This window comes from Notolepis coatsorum (genome assembly GCF_963971535.1).
Source record: "Notolepis coatsorum genome assembly, chromosome: 11".
NCBI lineage: Eukaryota > Metazoa > Chordata > Actinopteri > Aulopiformes > Paralepididae > Notolepis > Notolepis coatsorum.
The window spans coordinates 78,530,795-78,552,862 of record NC_140175.1 but is presented as its reverse complement, the minus strand read 5'-3'; the positions used below and the strand labels follow the sequence as shown (position 1 = coordinate 78,552,862).

At 41.6% G+C, this 22,068-nt stretch overlaps 1 protein-coding gene across 1 annotated transcript in view; it reads left to right on the top strand.

Moving 5' to 3' along the window:
• Window positions 1-944: 944 nt before the first annotated feature.
• derl2 (derlin 2) overlaps window positions 945-22,068 on the top strand; it is a 54,291-nt gene continuing 33,167 nt past the window's right edge. The window contains exon 1 of the mRNA XM_084324667.1: window positions 945-1,064. Coding sequence (XP_084180793.1) covers window positions 972-1,064 — 93 coding nt within the window. The 5' untranslated portion in view covers window positions 945-971. The remainder of the gene's footprint in view (window positions 1,065-22,068) is intronic.

The window sequence follows — 22,068 nt, the reverse complement described above, 5'->3', positions numbered from 1 at the left end:
GCAGACATGTCCAAAAAAGGAGTAAAGGGAAGCTAAGCTTATTGATCCCTACCCCCTTACATTTATATTTGTTCTTCCATTAATTTGACTAGATATAACATAATTTAGTGTATTACAATATAGAATATACTTTTACTTATATTAAAAGATTACAAGAAAAGAAAAAAAAACTTGATTCACTTGACAGCAGTGAATATAGTACAGAACTACATACACAATATAACATAACTTTGTTTATCCTCAATACTAATTTCTGTATTTTTCCAATGTGTATTTTTTTAGCATGTATGTTGAGTATGTCTTAAATGTCAATATGAAATGAAAATGAGGGACCCTGATGTAAACAGGACAAACGTCTTTCTCTGGTCTGCATCTCCTTAACAATTGTGTGTATTGAGCCGTACTGTATTGTTGTACCCATTCTGAACCCAAGTTTTCATTCATTCATTCATTCAGTTGTTATGGTTTTAATATTAAGCTTGTGGATCTCAAGAGTGGCCTAAAACTAGGAGGTAATGACTGTTTCTGGGCCTTGGTAGTCTTTGGTGTGATTTATATCGCTGTGTTTTGTCCTACATTTTTCATTTATGAACAAACCCTATGTTTATTCCTTTAGTTGTTTCCCCCCAAAAAGAGGCGTGGCGGTCAACATTCAGTGCGGATGACGTTTTGCCAGTCTGTCACATCCAATTGGCCATTTATACCATTGGAGGATGTGGGGGCATGACATCTATCCGACGCTACCTGCCTAGCTAAATTATTTCAGTTCCGCCCATCAAAGCAGTCAGTTGGACGGGGGTCCAGCGCCCTCACTGGCTGGAATAGGTGGAAATCCACTTTCAGTATTTGCTTATTATGGGCACGTGTGTACCGCGGTGGGCGTGGCTGTATGAATCCTCGCGGAGAAACGCCCATTCTCTGCCTGGGATGACGTGTCAAGAAATTGCCGGAAGCCCCTCAGTCCGTCCAAAATGGCTTACCAGACTTTCCAGCAGGAATATTTACAGATTCCTGTTGTTACTAGGGCATACACAACCGCATGTGTCCTCACAACCGCTGCCGTGGTAAGATATTTACAATCCTGAACCTTAACGCTGTCATTTCGGGCACTATTTCAGCCTCGCGTGTCACTCAGTCTCGTAGCGTTACGTTACGTTAGCTTAACATGTTCGCTTCACTGTTAGCTTGCTGCTAACGCTAGCCTAAATAGCCAGTCAAGACAGCGACCCACTGCTCGTTCGTTTCAACTAGTTTGGTACAGTAAATAAATATACGGGTCAGATTCTCCCCCCTCGAATGTATATATATATATATATATATATTTTATGATCTCTTTATCTGAAACAGTACTATATATTTGTATATCTTGACTTGTATGTCATAAATGTCTGGATGTAACAGTACTGTATATATGATCTGTATGTCGTGTATGTCATAAATGGCACGATGAATTGAAAATGGGGGACCCTGATGTAAACGAGACTAATCTTTCTCTGGTCTGACTGCATCCCCTTAACAATTGTTTGTATTGTATTGTACTCATTCTGCAATCTGTTAATAAAGTTTTCAATCAATCAATGCTATGAGATTCTGGACTTCCTCTCAGATGGAGGCGGGGGGTCGTCGTCAGTGGCCCAATCTTGGACAAAATAGGTTGACAACCACCGCTGTCCTAGAAACACCATATGGTTTAAAGGGGAACTACGCACATTTTAAGAATGCATACATTTCTATGGTCTAAGGCAGTCCAAAAACATAAGTGAACATGATCAAGTTCTCTCCCAAGTGCTAAAGCATAGATTTGTGATGTCATCAAGTATAAAGTCTTCAGCTGCTCCATAGACATTGAATTGGGAGAGATAGTAAAGATGACACAGATCACCCATGGGAATGTTCTGAGTAACTATGAGGGTACATTTTCTGTTTTATTCAGAATAAAGCTCATTTGGGGCGACTGGGTGGCGTAGCGGAGATTGCGCTCGTCACCAATGCAAGAGACTCCGGTCTCGAGTCGACTCCCCGAGTCGGCATTGCCTGCGGCTTGGACCAGTCGTCATACTATCTCAATTGGCAGAGGTAGCGGGTGGAAAGTCGATGGGTGGGGATTGGACGTTGTGGACAGCGACTCCTACAGGTCGGTTGGGTGACGCCTGTACAGCAGAGACAGGAAGTATCGGAGGCAGCGTGAGCCTCCCACGCGTTACTCCTCGCCACTGAGAGTCGCGCTGTCTGGTGAAAAGATGCGACAGGCTGCCTCCTCGTGTACCGGAGGGGACACGTGATGCAAGGCTTCTATCCTCACTACAGCCGACCAGTGGGAGGCATAGTCTAGCAACGTTCAAGACAGGGGAGGGGAGAATTGGGGATACGAAATTGGGATGGGAGAAAAATAGAAAATAAGGAGAAAAAGTGCATTAAAAAAAAAGAATAAAGCTCATTTGGGTAAAGACCTCTGTGGGTCTCCCGTTCAATGTCTATGGAGCAACTCCAGAGTTTATACCTGATGACGACAAACGTTTGAGTTTGACTTCTATGGTTTCTTGCTTTAGGAGAGAGTAGCTTGTGTTGAGAAATATATTCCTAGGCCATGGAAATAACATTGGAATTCTTAATTTAGGTGGCGTTCCCCTTTCAGCTGGAAAGAGAGAGACCCGCAAAAAAATTAAGAAATCTATGATACCACATTCATTTGAATTAAATTTCAAACCTTTATTTGTACAAATCTCATTTACAAGAGTGACCTGATCCACCAAACAAACATAACAAATGCATAAAACTAGTTTCAGACAAAAACAAGACAAGTAACACAATTAAAAGTCTAAGAAAGGCTAAAATCTAGATACATTAAATTAAGAGCAAGAACAAGAATAGGCCCCCACCATGGATGCCCTTTCAATATTGCCTATAAGAAGCTTGATTGTATTCTTATTCTATTCTATTCTAAAGTCTCCAATGGGAATTTGGTTCGGGAGCCTCAGTTCCTTTTGCAATGAGTTCCATGTAGATGGGGCAGAATAGGAAACGGTTGTTTTTCTGAGTTCTGTGCGGGGAAATCGTACAGAGAGTTACAAGATTCTGTGACCGCAGGCTAAAACTACTGTTTCTGCACCATGAGGGACGACAGGTTAGAATGGAACAGACCGAGGAGAGATTTATAGATGAAGCAGTACCAGTGGAAGTGAGTAGAGAGGGTACAATGATGTGTAATAAAAGCTAACAATCATTATTGAATGTTAGTGAGGGTGGGCTTGGGCGGTATGGCGATATTATCTTAGGTATAAGCATCCGGCCACGATAATGGCCCTCGTGTATCCCCGGTAACAGAACGATATTCAATGCCTGTTATGGATCTTGCACTATAGTCAGTATCTCTCTTTCCCTTTCTCCATGCTTCACTGCATTGTGTCAAAAAAGGTAACATTATGTGAGCCTACGTTCTGACGCTGTATATAACGTTGCCCCATGTAGCCAAACTTAGTGGAAAACTTGTTGTTCCAGCTCTCGTTAGCAAAATAATTCAAATGCTCCTAATGTGTCACAGTCAACTCCGCTCACATTAAAGATTTAGGCGTCGGTTACACCTAGGGTGTTTTCGTTTCGTTTTCAAGATGAGTTTCGCTTTCCAGAGCGCAACGTAGTGACAGCCGAGTTAGACATTTGTTTTGCGATCTGAGCACTTTCGTTTTGTCAGAACGAGGCGTGGTCAGACCGCAACGGATCGCGCCTCGAATTCAGCACTGAGCATGCGCGGGGGGGAGGTAGTTACCTTGGATGTGCCAATACACTTCCTGCAAATAAATCAACAAGCCACCATCTTTAAATGCCTCCGTGAGCTATTTAGCCAATGTAGCACTTATTTTTCAGCAAAGAAAGTGCAATAAAAGTGCAATAAACAAAACGGATACATTCACTGTGTGTTCTGCCTCTCATTTGTTGATGAAACAAAACTAACATCAACACAATTGACCACCAAGAGCGGATAGTTTAGTCTCACAAAAAGATCTCTGATGTTGTTAGCTACATGCTAACGTGAATGGAATATGCCAGTAGAACAGTATAGCATTGTGGCTAGCAGCTAACGTTAGCTCACGTTAGCCAGCCAGCACCAAACTGATTATATCAGGAGCTATCAGTAGCTAGATAACATTAGACAACGCCTCATGTAATAAACAAAGGTGAATAGATGACTGGGCCATTTTGTTTAATGCTTGTTAAGATTGAAAGAGGAGCTCTGAGCTAACAGGGTCTGATAGCTAACGTTAGCTCACGTTAGCCAGCTGCTCATGCAATCGTTAATGCTAGCAGTATTAATGGATGTAAACTTTATTTAACATATTGCAGAATGGGTACAATAGAATAGGGCTGGGCGATATGGCCTAAATATGATATCACGATATTTTCTGACCTTTCGGCGATACACGATACGCATCACTATGTTTTTCTTTTTTTCCCCCAAACAATTCATTATGAGGCTTACCAAGACAGTATTTGAGTTTGCAAGCTAACATTAAAGACAAAATAAAATACCCATGCATTTAGCATTTTTATATTATATATTAGATTTAGATTATTGGATTATTAGATTATATATTGCATATATTTAGCAATGAGATATTATATGATTTAGATATGAAATATGATGAATTGAAAATGGGGGACCCTGATGTAAACAAGACGAAAGTCTTTCTCTGGTCTGCATCCCCTTAACAATTGTATGTATTGAGCTGTACTGTACCCATTCTGCAATATGTTAATAAAGTTTTAAATCAATCAATCAATAGGATTTTAGCATTTTTATGAAACTACTGTATATTTGTATGTCTCTAAATGTTTTGATGAATTGAAAATGGAGGACCCTTATGTAAAAAAGCCGAAAGTCTTTTTCTGGTCTTCATCCTCCAGTCAGTCCACTGTTGTTGTATTGAGCTGTACTGTATTGTACCCATTCTGCAATCGTTAATAACGTTCATTCATTCAATCATTCAGCCGGCAACAGAATAATTTTGATTGACAGTCGAGTCTGCCAATTACGTCACACCGCTTGTACCCGCCCTGCTGTTCTTAGCACCAATCGGCAAGCAGCGCTATTCTTTTTTTACATTCCTGAATGCCCTCCATTGATTTTAACGAGAGCTCAGCTCAACGACAACAACAACAGCTCACCGCAGCCGACGAGTGATTACTAGCGCACCGCAGCATGACAACGAGGCATAATGATTTTACTGCAACAAATGTTATAATAAAAGCCTTTCCATACATCTGTCTGATTGAAAACTTTATTAACAGACCGCAGAATGGGCACGCACAACTCGGCACGGACTGAGATATGAACAGTAACGCTTGCTATCTATGTCGTCATCGGACGTTGCGATGTTTGGGTAAATACGCTGATGTGTAACTATATAACGTGTAACTATATAATGTTGATGCCACAAAACGAATGCCTTTGTTAATCATAAGTACTAACTTTGATGCAGTAGTGTGTGTGTGGGAGCGGCGTTGTTCAAAAGTTTGAACGGGGTGGACCAGATTGACGCGACACAATCCTCTTGGGCAAAACATCACGATATCCACGATACGTTAAAAAAGTGTATCGTTAATGAACTGTACCCGATATTTATATAATATCGTCATATTGCCCAGCCCTACAATAGAATACGGCTCAATACAAACAATTGTTAAGGGAATGCAGACTGTTGTAGCTTGGACTGGGGTCCTTATAACAATAACTTGACATGGTACCTGCAGCTATTTGGGACAGATCTGTCGTCACTGGACGTTGGTGAGGGCACGCAGATGTCGGTATCTACTGCGCATGGGCGTTGAGCAACATCGGCTCCGTGCACATTACATGACACGTTGTCGGCGAGTTTTGGCGAGTATCCAAAACGAAAACACCTTTTCAGCGCTGTCAGTAGGGCAACGCGTTTTCCTGCCAAAACTGCATTTCTATTTAACTGGGACAGCAAACGTATTCCATTCAGCAACAAAACAAAAACACCTAGTCTAACCATGTGTGGCTTGCCTTAAACTTAAGCCAATTGATAGTAGCACCAACTAGGCCAAACCTGATAGACCTTATTATCACTAATACGGTTGATAAATATCATTCTAGTGGTGGTTTTGAGCTAGGTGTAAGCGATCATTGTTCTATTACTTGTTTAAAGGATAACTCCAACATTTTGGGAAATTAGCTTATTTGCCATCTACCCTGGAGTTGGACAAGAAGATACCCTTTTCTTCTCTGTGCATGCAGTAAGAGTAGGAAGACGTTGGGAACTAGGCTAATGGAGGAACCTACTTCCAGTGACTTATGCTAAGCTAGGCTAACGGTGCACGTCTTCCTACTCCTACTGCATGCATAGAGAAGAAAAAAGGTATGTAGCTTCTTGTCTAACTCCAGGGTAGATGGCAAATAAGCAAATTTCCCAAAATGTTGGAGTTTTCCTTAACACTTTGAGTGCCACGGACGGGAAGTCTAGTTTTTAATCGTTTTTTTTAGCGATTTCCATTCATATTTCATCAATCTAGCCTCCCGTTACCACTGGAACTCTCTCTGAGCTCCATTGGGAAAATACCGCCCCCTATCGTCTCTCCCTGCACCCCATTCGATTAGACTGAATGAAAAGCATGGGGGGGGGGGGAAATCCTGCTTCCTCATTTTACTTCTCAGACAAGTCACCCGAGACGATCGGATTCATTCTGGACCATCAGAACAGCGTGGAATCAGTGTTTCGACCACCCAGTTGGATCAATAAACGAGATCGGTATTTGGAATGGCGATTAGGAATTGGAATAATCTTTTGGGAGAACTTCTGATCTGAGGTAAGGAATCTATTTTACCAGTCTTAGGATAATCAGCTTTTTTCACAGAGATATCAACGTGGGCCCTGTGTGTGTGCGATAAGGAAATAAGAGATTTGATTTTTCAGCCCGCTTCTATAGCGTGCATAAGTACACATATACTATCGATAATCTAGCGTTTATTTGAAAACTATTCATAAATAGGCCGAAAAATGACGACGTGTTTTGTGTATTACAGTAAAGGGCGTTTATCACAGAATCTTCTGAAATCTTCTGGAAGTTTCAAGAAATGAGCGTTTTTCAAAATGGTATAAAAAGGAAATGAACCGATTTATAAAAAAAAAAACAATGTTGGACTGCAAACAAGTCATTGATACGCGACGGCCAGATTAGACACATAGCCATAATTTAAGATGTAGTTTATGCGTTCGCAAATATGAGAGCGCTATCATTGAAGTGGGTGGTGGCACACAACAAGGTTTTCAGACGGGGAGTCGTGGCATCCAAAGTGTTAAGGAATGTGCATGTAAGGAAGTCAGGGTCTCATGTGGTCTCAAAGAGGAATTATGAAAACGTTGATGCAGAGAGGTTTATGGGTGACATAAATGATTGTGACTGGAGTCATGTCTGAGCCTGATGTTCAGATAGCCTTGTAATCACGTATAGACTCATTTAACACATTGGTTGCCAGCCGGATATGACTATTTATCCCTTGGATGCACCACGTTAATCAATGGAAGGACAAGCACATTTGCGAATGCATACACTATCTTAAATTATGGCTGTGTCTAATACGCCCGTCGCTTATCAATGACTTGCTTGCAGTCGACATGTACGAAACGGATTGTTTTTTCATCAGTACATTTCCGTTTTATACCGTTTTGAATACGAGTATAGTTTTGAAGATTTCTAGTGATTCCAGAAAAATCCGTGAAAATAGCTCTTTACTGGAATACACAAAACACGTAATTTTTCGGCCTATTTATGAATCGTTTTCAAATAAACGCTAGATTATCGATAGTATCTGTGTACTTATGCACGCTAGAGAAGCGGGCTGAAAAATCTATTAACCATGACCTGGTCAGCGCTAACGCCATACACGCACACACATACACACACACACACACACACACACACGTTGTGACCGCTCTGAAAAAACATCTGATTAACCCAAAACTGGTAAAAATAGATTCTGCAAAAAGATGAATCCAATTCCTGATAGCCATTCCAAATATTGATCGCGTTTATTGATCCAACGTTAGTCTGAAATGCATGATCCAAACTGCTTCCAGCCTCGCTGTGTATCTGGTAACACGACACTGCTTTCCAGAGGTGGGGAAACCCTGGGGCGGAGTTTTTTCCTGATGCATTTTCCCATCGACTCCAATCCAATGATGTGCATTACCATCCGGGAGACGATAGGGGGCGGTATTTGCCCTTTTCGAGCTCGGAGCCAGTCCCAATGATAATGTCAGGCTGGACGGATGAAAAATGTATGGATATATATGAAAGAAATAACGATTAACGGATTGTTTTTTAATCTGTTCATATCCTTTTTATAGCATTTCGAAAAGCTATAGTTTTCTCAAATTTCCAGAAAATTGAAAGATTCCCTCATAAACGGCATTTATTGGAATATTCTCGAATACACTAGACACGTTGTCATTTGTCGGCCTATTTATGAATCATTTTCAAATAAACGCTATATTATCGATAGTATATGTGTACTTTTGCACGATACAGAAGCGGGCTGAAAAATCTATTCTCATTTCCTCAACATCACACACACACACACACACATATACAAATTGACTGGTTTATTGATTGATTATTGGCTGCTGTAAATATATATTCCAGGCTGCTTTCCAACTCGCAATCACTTATGATTTTTGGCAACCGAAAACTAGATGAAAATATAGTACTGACCATAGTTGGAGTTGATATAGAGAGAGTTAATGAATTTCGTTTTCTTGGTGTGATTATGGATGATAAATTAACATGGAAATCGCACATAGCACACGTTAAAAAAAAGATGTCCAAGAGTATTTTTGTTATGAATAAAGTAAAGGATGTGTTAGAGTATGAGGCAATGAGAACACTACTGTTCACTCATCTCACCTTATATCAGTTATTGTTGAAGTATGGGGGAATACTTATGGGACCAATATAAAACCATTATATATACTACAGAAGAGGGCTGTAAGAATCACACATAAAGTGAGTTATCGAGAACACATAAATACATTATTTATTAAATCTACAATAATTAAACTTGAAGACATGGTTAAGTTTCAAACAATGTTAATTATGTTTAGGGCAAGAAATAATACACTGCCAGAAAAACTACAAAATCTTTTTCATTTAGAAAGTGAGTTTAGTAGGAGAAAATACAATTTTAAACATCAGTTTGCACGTACCACACTTAAACAGATGTGTCCTTCAGTTATTGGTGTAAAGTTGTGGAATTCTCTCCATAGCGAGCTTAAGGGATGTAATGGTGTTTATCAATTCAAAATATATATTTAAAGTATGAAAGTTTAGCTGTGGATTGTGTTTCTTGTATAATGGTATAAATTATTATTTGTGTAAATTAGGTTGTACGCCGACCATTAACACTTTGAATGCCCATCACGAGATATCTCGGGTTATCAGCCCGCCCCCTGAATGCCCATCACGAGAATTCTCGTTTTATTTGTTTTATTAGCGACCGTTGGTAAACCTGCCCTGCCAGGCGCTCGGATGTGGAAAAAAGCGCCCCCTATCGTCTCCCAAATGGTAATGCACCCTTTTGGATTGGACTCAATGAAAATGGATGAGAAAAAAAAACTCCGGAATCCACATTTTACTTCTCACGCATGTAACCGGAGCGCGTGTTGCTTAATGACAGCGGAAGAGTGCAAGGGCGCTTCCGCATTCTTCACCGCGCATGCCCATGAGGTCCTCGCTTAGTTCAGACGCCCCATTCAACACGGTGAATCCCAAATTCGAAACTCCGTTAAGCTCCAGAGAGAGGCTGAAAACCGCCAGTTCTTGCCCGACGGATGGGAGCCGAATCGGGATCCGAGTTTTCTGATGAATAGCCCCAAAACATGGAGGTCGCGATTCGCGAACGACGCCGGCTTCGCTGACCAGAGCTCTCTCAGATTCAAAATTGCAGCAGCCTGGAACATACATGTTTCGGAACCAATGTGTAACTAGACAGTTACAATATAACATTTATATTAATTAACCCAGTTAATGCCTTAAGAGAAAGAGTCTGGTGGTCAATTACTACGGAAATGTTGTGTCTTACTAATAATAACTAATTCCGCGGTCAATATAAGTCTGTGATACTTTCTGAATATGATTTGGGAATGGGCAGGGTTATATTAGAAGAAAGACAGTGTAAACAATATAATTAACTCTGAATATAATAATGACGAAAAATAAACAGGACACACAACACAACAAGGTGCACTACCCTGTTTATTTTTCGTCATTATTATATTCAGAGTTAATTATATTGTTTACACTGTCTTTCTTCTAATATAACCCTGCCCATTCCCAAATCATATTCAGAAAGTATCACAGAGACTTATATTGACCGCGGAATTAGTTATTATTAGTAAGACACAACATTTCCGTAGTAATTGACCACCAGACTCTTAAGGCATTAACTGGGTTAATTAATATAAATGTTATATTGTAACTGTCTAGTTACACATTGGTTCCGAAACATGTATGTTCCAGGCTGCTGCAATTTTGAATCTGAGAGAGCTCTGGTCAGCGAAGCCGGCGCCGTTCGCGAATCGCGACCTCCATGTTTTGGGGCTATTCATCAGAAAACTCGGATCCCGATTCGGCGCCCATCCGTCGGGCAAGAACTGGCGGTTTTCAGCCTCTCTCTCTGGAGCTTAACAGAGTTTCGAGTTTGGGATTCACCGTGTTGAATGGGGCGTCTGAACTAAGCAAGGACCTCATGCGCATGCGCGGCTAAGAATGCGGAAGCGCCCTTGCACTCTTCCGCTGTCATTAAGCAACACGCAACCGGAGCCGATCAGATTCATTCTGGACCCTCAGCAGCACAGCGTGTAATATGTGTTTTACAGTATACGCGTTGGATCAATAAAAGGATCTATTTTACCAGTCTTAGGATAATCAGACCTGTTTTCACGGAGATATAAGCTTTTCCCCTATATGTGATATGGCTGTTTGACTGTAAGAGCGATCAGGAACTGAGAGAATCGATTTTCAGCTCGCGGCAAAAGCGTGCACACGTACACATACTATCGATAATCTAGCGTTTATTTGAAAACTATTCATAAATAGGCAGAAAAATGACCGTTCTAGAATATTACAGTACAGGGCGATTATCATGGAATATTTTTTTCCCTTGAAAACGAGGGCTTTTCAAAATGCTATAAAACGGAAATGAACCGATAAAAAAACAATCCGCTTCAACAATGTTGACTGGAAATGAGTCATTGATAAGCGACGGGCAGATTAGACACATAGCCATAATTTAAAACATAGCAGGGCTGTACAGTGCGATGATATGATCGCAAATTGCCCCCTAATTTGGTCCGTGCGAGTTTAAAATAATATCTGGGGGCAAGCTTGCGAGTGGTGATTTCAACCCTTCATTCGCATTTCACTCCTAAATTAATCCATACAAATTGTAGTAAAACATTAGCCTACAACCAGGGCTGTACAGTGCAATATAATGTTGCGGTTGTAATTTCATTAGACAGACCAGCGCGGACCTTTAATAACATGCAATTTAATTGACACGAGCAATGAGCTAACGGTAGCTGCTAACCAAGGTATCCATTAGGATTATGCTAAGCTAACTAGCGATCTCTGCTAACCCTGGAAAACGGTCAAAGCGGACTCCACAAGACTAGTTCCATTCGTGAGGAAAGGGGGTGGGTTATATTGACAACGCTTGACAACAGAAGTTTAAACATAACTTCATATTTATTGGTTATTCATTTCTGTATATCATTCAATTTCGATCTCCGTGTGTCTCCATCTCCATCTCTTCCTGTTTACATTCGAGTGTGACGTCATCACCTACGGCAGCTTAGACGATCAAAACGCGAACCTAGAACAAAACCCGAAGCGGGGGGCTGGCTCTCTTGTTCGTTCTCGCCCCCCCCCCTCTCTCTCTCTCTCTCTCTCTCTCTCTCTCTCTCTCTCTCTACATTCAATGATTTAAAGTAGCCAAATGTTACACACAGTATAAATACTAACTGGATAGTTGATGATATAAACATTTAATTTCATTATCTGAAATATTCTAAAATCATTAAGTCTGTGTGATTATTATTTTCTCACAGTAGTGTGTGTAAATGTGTGTATATATATATATGTGTGTGTGCAGGGTTCGAAATTAACGGGGGCTCGGGGCAAAATGCCCTTGAAAATGGACAAAATGCCCCCGAATATCAGTTAAGGGGGGCAGAAAATGCCCCCGACAGTTTACTAATTATATATATAATTATATATATGATCTACAGTGCGAGCATTTCCCTTGTATTTGGCCCTAATAATATGTGTGTGTGCGCCACCCGGAAAAATCATTTACTCGAGACGAGTGACGATTACAAAACAGCTCCGCTGTTATAATAGTCCCACATTACACAAGGCGCATAAACGTCCAATCACAGTAGCGCCCGAAAACAAAGTCACGGTACCGGCTTAGGCAAGTTATACATTCAGAATCAGACAACGCAAAAAAATCAGCCAGCCATGAAGCCCATTCATTTTTATTTTGAGCAAAAGAGAGACGAGGAGAAAGAGAGGAATCCGGCTGACATGGCTTTTGAAGTGATATTCGCACGTGTTTTTGCGGGTCCAGTCCCCACGGTATGTTGACAGAATTCGCAAAACACCTTATCGACTGAAGCATAAAAGTCATTAGGATACTGCTCTGCTCTGAATTTAGGGCTTAGTGGGGAATTTCTTCCGACGTTAACGTTAACGACGCACCGAAGCAGCTAGACCATTTCTCCGTGTTGTGTGTAACACGCAGCGGTCCCCGCCTCCTCCCTCCTTGCAACAAACGTTCCACCCAAAAACGGAATTTCTATTTCATAATGAATTAAATAATTGTATAAAGAATTTTCAATGTTCTGTCATCTAATAATATATTCCATTACCTTTCCTATCTGTATCAAAGTCAAAATGTTGGTATCATAACAACACTACAACATACAAAAGCAGCTTGACAACCGATATCCTTTGCGTTTGATTGATTGAAAACTTTATTAACAGATTGCAGAATGGGTACAATACAGTACAGCTCAATACACACAAGTTAAGGGGATGCAGACCAGAGAAAGACTTTCGTCTTGTTTACATCAGGGTCCCCCATTTTCAATTCATAGTGTGCACACGCACAGTATAATAATGCATGAGATAAATAGTTAATAAACTCTGTGTTACTTGAACAATTTTCACTGTGCTCCTAAATTTCTTTGTGTGCTCCTAAATTTTTATTTAGATTTTATTTATTAACATTTTATTTAGGAGCACATGTGCTCCTTGGGAAAAAGGTTAGCGTAGAGCCCTATATATGGAGACATTAACATTACATTATCAAACATAGGGACGAAGACTGTAAAAAAAAGTGTCAACAATGTTTTATAATCCTTATGTTAATTTTCATCATAAAAATTCAGTGCCCCCGAAATACAAAAAAAAGCCCCCGAAAATCAATTAAGGGGGGCAAAAAAAGCCCTTGAAAAAAAATGTTAATTTCTAACCCTGTGTGTGTGTTTGGCTAAAGTGGATAGAAAACACAGTACTGTGTAAAAGGCACCCAAGAGTTTTTATATAAGGCCTAACAAAATTAATAGTTGGTTTCCGGTTGCCAACCGACCCTGCCGATTTAGGTGCGACCCAATATATTTTATGAGTTTTTTTTTAAAAATTATAAAAAAAAAAGATTTTTTTTTTTTTTTTTTTTAAGAATAAAGTTTCATAGAAATCTTAGTCAAACATTTAGTATTATGGATATTAAACATGCTGGCAGAGTACATGCATCCATGTTGTTGTGAACATTTTAATTAAATAAAGAAATTCCCTATCCATAGTCGCTGTGGGAAAGAATAAAATTAAATAAATTCCCTACCTACCCATGGCCAAACTGACAACCAACAGGAAACCAACAATATATTTTACTTTGCCTAAATTGTCTTGGATGTAAATTTTTTTTTTTATTAGTGTGTCAGTAGACTACTCTTAGTACATTTTCATTAAATTATTTTTTAAAGCATCTTCATGGTTTAATAATGCAAACATATGTTGCAGGGACTTATTATAATCATCATATTGGCGTGACTGTATGCATCAAAGGGTTAAATCAAGCATTTTTAAGTGCTTTAGAGGAAATGTCAAAATATCGCGATATCATTTAGAGGCCATATCGCCCAGCCCTACTATAATGGTAAAATAGTTATTTAAAAATGTGCCCCTAAAAAATATTCTTTGCCCCTAAATTTCTCATTTAGGGGCAAGTGTGCCCCTAGTGAAAAAGCTTAGCGTACAGCCCTGCATAGATTAGGCGATATTAATGCTAACATTGAAGTGGATGGTGGGCATTCAAGCACTAAATGTGCGCCCCCTGCTGGGCACTGAAAGTGTTAAGTAAATACTTGTTTAGTTTAGGAATAAGGGGCAGGTAACTAGGGCTGGGCGATAAAACGATAACTATCGCGATAAATTATTTCCTCGAAATAAACATGAAACGTGGTCGCAGAGTTTCGATATATCGATTTTCCAAGCTTGGATATGAGCACACGCACTAACAACCAATCAGTGAAGGAGATGGCCGACAGCGGAAGGAGACCCGCGCTGCACCTCTGGGTAGAGAGGTAGGACTCAAGTAGTAAACAAGGCTGGCTAGGATAATTAGCTTGCACAGCGCTATTTTATAGTTTACGTGCCGAGTGGGTGTGTGGCGTGAATTCTGAGGCCACGGTTATAGTAGTGTGGGGTATACGGTGGACGTCGTTGCAATGTATTGGGGCGGAACAGAGTATTTTAGGGTGATATTTAGTACTTTGTAAACAAGGCTGGCTAGGATAATTAGCTTGCAGGGCGCTATTTTATAGTTTACGTGCCGAGTGGGTGTGTGGCGTGAATTCTGAGGCCACGGTTATAGTAGTGTGGGGTATACGGTGGATGTCTTTGCAATGTATTGGGGCGGAACAGAGTATTTTAGGGTGATATTTAGTACTTTTTAAACGAGGCTGGCTAGGATAATTAGCTTGCACGGCGCTATTTTATAGTTTACGTGCCGAGTGTGTGTGTGGCGTGAATTCTGAGGCCACGGTTATAGTAGTGTGGGGTATACGATGGACGTCGTTGCAATGTATTGGGGCGGAACAGAGTATTTTAGGGTCATATTTATTCCATTGTCATCGGATACACCGCTTGCTCTGGCTAACTGCTAACGTGCGCGGACTGATGACGACATCAACTCGAGACATTCGCAGCAGCAAAACAAGTCTATTAATAGCCCGTCCATCGGCGCCGGGCATAAGAAGTTAATTAAACTTGACAGACATTATATCGACGATAATTATCGATATCGAGTTATATGAAAATAATTTTATAATTTTATTGCGATAAAGTTTTTGGCCATATCGCCCAGCCCTACAGGTAACTATAAGATTTATTCTTCTTCCTGCTCCTTTTGTCCATGGAATGATATTTATGATTGTGTAATGAAGAAACTCTGATTGTATGATTCCATGTGGCAAATAAAAACTCTGAACTGAACTTCCATGTTCATCAGATCCCTCGCCAGCATAATGGAGCCAGTTGGCTCCCCCCACACAGATCCAACAGTCTAATCGAATGGCCTGCAGTTACACAGGGATAGACGATAGGGGGCGGTATTTTCCCATCTGAGCTGCTAGAGGGGCTGCTGTACCAACGGGAGACTCGGTTGATGAAATATGAATTCAGATTGCTAATAAAAAAATCAAACGACAATTCGCGTCGTCGGCACTCAACGGGGGGCATGAAAAGATGACATAACACGTTGCTGGCACTCAAAGTGTTAAGGACAGAGTCACACCATGGTTGCCCTGGGTTATCTCAATTGTTTACGGATCGATAGGAGCTCAGCCTGGTCTTGTGCTAGGCACTCTGGTCTGGTGACTCAACACTGGCTTGCCTTTCGTCAGATTAGGAACAACTATAAATGCTGTAAGAAAAGCAAAAACAGACTATTACCTTTACCTTGATCTAGTTACAAATGCATATTCTAATCCTGCTAAATTTGAGTGCAGTAAATGTAAACAAAAACAAATCCTCTAATTCCCTTCCCACCCATATTGAATTCAACAACCATGAGATCTCTGATAAGAATGACATTAACATCTGTCAGTTATTTAACCAGCATTTTGCTGAGGCAGGACTTCTTTTTGACAGAAATATAACTGGGTTTCTTTCAGATGCTGCAACTGATGGTCAGGGTCAAATGTCTCCTCATCCAAAATGTTCTCATGCTCATCCCATTTACACTTGATGAGGTTTATCAATTATTACATGGCGTTTTAACATTTGCCAAAATGCTTGATTGTGATTGGTCAATAGCGCTTGCTTGCCCCTGACAGCGGTGAATTATTTCTCGATAACTGACCGCTGCCATGGGCAACGCGCAATAATGACCGCTGATACGGGTAACAGAGCGCTATTGACCAATCACAATCAAGCATTTTGGTCGCAGTCACGAAAGCTAAGCATAGGCCTAAAGAGAATTATGGTTTGTTTCCGGTTGCCGATCGACCCTGCCGATTTAGGTGCGACCCAATATATTTTATGAGTTTATAAAAAAAAATATATATATATATATAATTTCTTTAAGAATAAAGTTTCATAGAAATCTTAGTCAAACCTTTAGTATTATGGATATTAAACATGCTGGCAGAGTACATGCATCCATGTTGTTGTGAACATTTTAATTAAATAAAGAAATTCCCTATCCATAGAAAGAATAGGTTGCCGATCGACCCTGCCGATTTAGGTGCGACCCAATATATTTTATGAGTTTATAAAAAAAAATATATATATATATATATAATTTCTTTAACACTTTGGCTGCCATGGGTTAAATTCATTATCAACCGTAGGTTGCCGGCTCTATTTGTCTATAGAGAAAGTCCCCTTCTTTGCAGGGCTATAACTTTTTAAATTCTATTGCTACATTGCCATTATTAGGGCCCATTCAAAGTCCTATATGTATTGTTCATTGTGTAGCAACGTTAAACTTTTTCATTCACATATTCATAGTAAAGTATGGTCTAATGTATAAGTATGTTTTCATCTCTTTCTGCAGCTTTCTCCAGAACGTGATATATAGCCCCAAATGCATTATATTGATGATGAAATACAGTTTGATGGCAATCAGCGCGATATAAAAAATTCCAACTAGACGTACTTCTAGAAGTTACTACACGTCATCTGATGTTGACCGGATGGGCGAGGGGGCGTTTATAATTCCGTGGGCAGCGTTATACCAATCATCTAATGTGGGTCAAATGTTGATAATAGCAGTTAGTATCGAAGACGGTAACGTTACACGCTAAAACTCACCCCAGTCTCCGCGCGCCGTTGGGCGATGATCGTAGAGTAGAAATTTTATCATTATGGGATGGCGATTTACCCGGTCCATCTCCAGCTTGTATAATGGTATATACGTCCAAATCATGTTGTTTATCGAGTTATTGGCAATCGATCGCTATGTAGCGTGACGAGCCAGAGTCCCGGGACATGTACCGAGTGCCCGGAAGCAATACGGCCGTCCAGCAAAACCTCTACTGCGCTTCCTGTTAAGCGATTGCGCCGATCGGCCACCAGATGGCGCTCCTGAACCGCCAGAGAGCTCAGTGGGTCCTCCTGGTGGATCTCAGGCCAGCGGAGGGGAAATATGAATCAGATTCCAGATTTTTGAAATATTGATATTAAAGACGCTGTAAAGCGTCATCGGCAACTTGAGCATGGCCGGGAATGACGCTTTAACACGGCTCCTGGCAGCCAAAGTGTTAAGAATAAAGTTTCATAGAAATCTTAGTCAAACCTTTAGTATTATGGATATTAAACATGCTGGCAGAGTACATGCATCCATGTTGTTGTGAACATTTTAATTAAATAAAGAAATTCCCTATCCATAGAAAGAATAAAATAAAAAATTAAATAAAATAAGTTCCCTACCTACCCATGGCCGCGTCTCTACAATTCGTAGCCGCATTTCTGCAGACCCCTCTCTGATTGGTTGAGCTCCATTTCTGCAGACCCCTCTCTGATTGATTGAGCGAAGCCCCTCTCTGATTGGAAATGTACTACCAGATTCGCGTATAACATTATTTCGCTGACTTCGTGGTTTATTCATAACGTTATGCACATTTCACAACACAGCCAGCTGTCAGAAACTGTACATTGTAACGTTGTTATTTCGCAGCCTGCCCATTTGATGTTCCCAAATCATATTCAGAAAGTATCACAGAGACTTCTATTGACCAAGGAATTAGTTATTATTAGTAAGACACAACATTTCCGTAGCAATTGACCACCAGACTCTTTCTCTTAAGGCATTAACTGGGTTAATTAATATAAATGTTATATTGTAACTGTCTAGTTACATTAAAACTTTGAATCTGAGAGAGCTCTGGTCAGCGAAGCCGGCGAGCGATTATTATTGGTTTTTAATGACAAACCAATTACATAATCCTATCCAACATATGTGTAAAGGCACACACAACATATTCCAGTTAACAGTATATTTATTTAATGATTCGTTATGGCGTAATCAATCTTCCATGCGTATAAATTGCGTTCGCGACCTCCATGTTTTGGGGCTATTCATCAGAAAACTCGGATCCGGGATTCGGCTCCCATCCGTCGGGCAACAACTGTGGGTTTTCAGCCTCTCTCTCTGGAGCTTAACGGAGTTTCGACTCCTGGCTAGAGGAGCTTGTCGCGGCTCATGCGCATGCGCACGCTCGGCCAATCAGAGAGGGGTCTGCAGAAATGGCCTCAACCAATCAGAGAGGGGTCTGCAGAAATGCGGCTACGAATTGTAGAGACGCCCCATGGCCTTAACTGACAACCAACAATATTTTTTGTTATGCCCTACCATCGTCCTTTCTTCCTCCCGAGGGAGTTAACGGCGATCATCCTTGTAGGAGTGTATATTCCACCGCAAGCCAGTAACAACGTCGCGCTCTCCAGACTCCACGACGAGGTAAATAGAATACAAGCGGCGAACGTTAACGCCGCCATTTTAGTGCTGGGTGATTTCAATAGCGCCAATCTGAGAAAGGTATTACCTGACTTCTATCAGCATGTGACTTGCAACACCAGAGGCGGTAACATCCTAGATCACTGTTACACGCAATTTAAAGGTGGCTACAAGGCTCATTCTGATAGTGGCTTTGGTAAATCAGATCACGCGTCCATCTTTCTTTCACCAATGTACAAACAGAGAATCAAAAGTACTCCTGTAGTCTCGCGAGAGGTGCAGAAATGGGATTTGACGTCAGAGGAGACGCTCCTGTCTGCGTTTGACTGCACAGACTGGAATGTGTTCCGCGACACAGATAACATTAATGTCTACACGGAGACAGTGCTGGACTATGTTTGTACTATGGTGGAAGAAACAATCCCCACTACCAAAATGAGAGTTTACCCAAATCAAAAACCCTGGGTAGACAAATCCGTCCGTGAAGCTCTGAGAAAGCGCACCAAAGCATACAACGACGGCCTAGTGGCAGGCAACATGAATGACCACAAGGTGGCGCGATACAATGTAAGGAGGACAGTGTCAGAGGCCAAACGGCGCTACAGGGATAAAATTGAACTCCAGTTTGAACAAGCTGACTCTAGAGCTATGTGGCAGGGGCTCAAAACGATGACCGACTACAAAGGCGCCTCCCTCAAACTGAAGTGACATCTCCTTAGCAAATGACCTCAATACCTTCTATGCGAGGTTTGATGCTGGTAATAACAACACCAGCTCACAAGCCACGGCAATGGGGGGGGGGGGGGTCGGCTGCTGATGGAGGCGCAGTGTTCAGGGTAACAGAGCATGAGGTGAGGCGGACCTTTAAAAAAGTGAATATCAGGAAGGCAGTAGGTCCGGACGGCATCCCCGGCCGCGTCCTAAAAGTCTGTGCCGACCAACTGGCCCCAGTATTCACTGACATATTTAACCTGTCCTTAGAACAGGCTGTCATCCCCACCTGCCTGAAGAAGTCCACTATTATCCCTGTACCCAAAAAATCCAAGCCTGCTTGCCTCAACGACTACCGCCCTGTAGCTCTCACCTCCATAGCCATGAAGTGCTTTGAGAAGCTAGTAAAGGGCTACATCTGCTCCTCCCTCCCCATCAACATGGACCCCCTGCAATTTGCATACCGCCCCAACAGGTCCACGGAGGACGCCATAGCCCATGTGCTGCACACAGCAGCATCACACCTGGACAAGAGGCAGGGGAACTATGTGAGAATGCTATTCATCGACTACAGCTCGGCATTCAATACCATAGTCCCCTCCATACTCATAGCCAAGCTCAGGGACCTGGGCTTGAACTATGACCTCTGCCAGTGGGTCTTGGACTTCCTGACTGGCAGACCCCAGGTGGTGAGAGCAGGCAACTGCACCTCCTCATCCATCACCCTCAACATAGGGGCCCCCCAGGGCTGTGTTCTGAGTCCCCTCCTCTACTCCCTGTACACACACGACTGTGTGGCTCAGCGGAGTAGCAATACAATCATCAAATTTGCTGACGACACAGTGGTGGTGGGCCTGATCTCTGCCAACGACGAGAGGGCCTACCTGGAAGAGGTCAAGGTCCTGGCGGGATGGTGCCAGGAAAACAGCCTCTCCCTGAACGTCAGCAAAACAAAGGAGATGATTGTGGACTTCAGGAGGTCGGGGGTCAAGGACTACAGCCCCCTCAGCATCGACGGGGCACCGGTTGAGAGAGTCAACAGCTTTAAGTACCTCGGAGCCTACATATCCGAGGACTTGACATGGACCACACACATTGACAGTGTTGTGAAGAAGGCACGACAACGCCTCTACTTCCTCAGGCGCCTAAGGAAGTTCCAAGTCAGTCAGAAGATCCTTAACTCTTTAAATGCCATGCCTGGTTTTCCATTTTACCGCTTGAATGCCACCATCCGCGCCAATGTTAACGTTAATATCGCCTAATCTATGTTTTAAATTATGGCTATGTGTCTAATCTGCCCATCGCATTATCAAAGACTATGTTCCAGACAGTGCTGTGAAGGCAGATTGTTTTTTTATCGCGTCGTTGCCGTTTCAGAGCAGTTAGAAAAGCCCCCGTTTTGATATAAAAAACAACTCATTCTGGAGCATTCTATGAAAATCGTCTTTTAGTGGAATATTCCACAACGTTGATATTCGTCGGCCTTTTTATGAATCGTTTTCAAATAAACGCTAGATGATCAATATTATACGTGCACGCACGCACATTACGGCCGCGCGCGGACAATCGCCTTGTTGATTTCCTCTCGGACTTTTACAGTGAAAACGAAAGAAGAGATTTCACAAAACAGCTTATAACTTCATCAAAATTACTCTGATTATCCTACCACTGATAACATAGAGTCCTTACCTGACATCAGATGGTATCCAACTGGTATATTCCAATTCCTGATCACCATTCGAAAAAATCGATACGTGTATGGATCCAACGCGACACAGTGGTTCTCCATGATCCGCGGAGATCTGAGGCTCCAGAATGAACTCTAGTAACCCCGGCTGGATCAGTGAACTGGAAAATGTGGAGTACCGGATTTCTTTCCCCATTCATTTTCATTGAGTCCATTCCAAAATCACTTATGTCATCTGGGAGACGACAGGGGGCGCTTTTTTCCACAGTGATCACCGGCGCAGCTCGGCAATACTCGGGTAGGCTCGGGTGATGCAATAATTTTTCAGATCGCAAAAAAAAAAAAAAAAAAATAATTCCGAGAAATCTCGTGAGTGGCTAGCAACCACCTATAAAAAAACACGAGAAATCTCGTGAGTGGCACTGAAAGAGTTAAGAACTTCTACTCATGTACAATAGAGAGCATCTTGACCGGCAACATCACCTCCTGGTTTGGGAATAGCACTGCACAAGACCGAAGCAGACTACAAAGAGTGACACGTTCAGCCGAACGCACAATTGGAGGGGGGCTCCCCACCCTCCAGAACATTTACAATAGGGCTGCAACTAATGACTATTTTGGTAGTCGACTAATC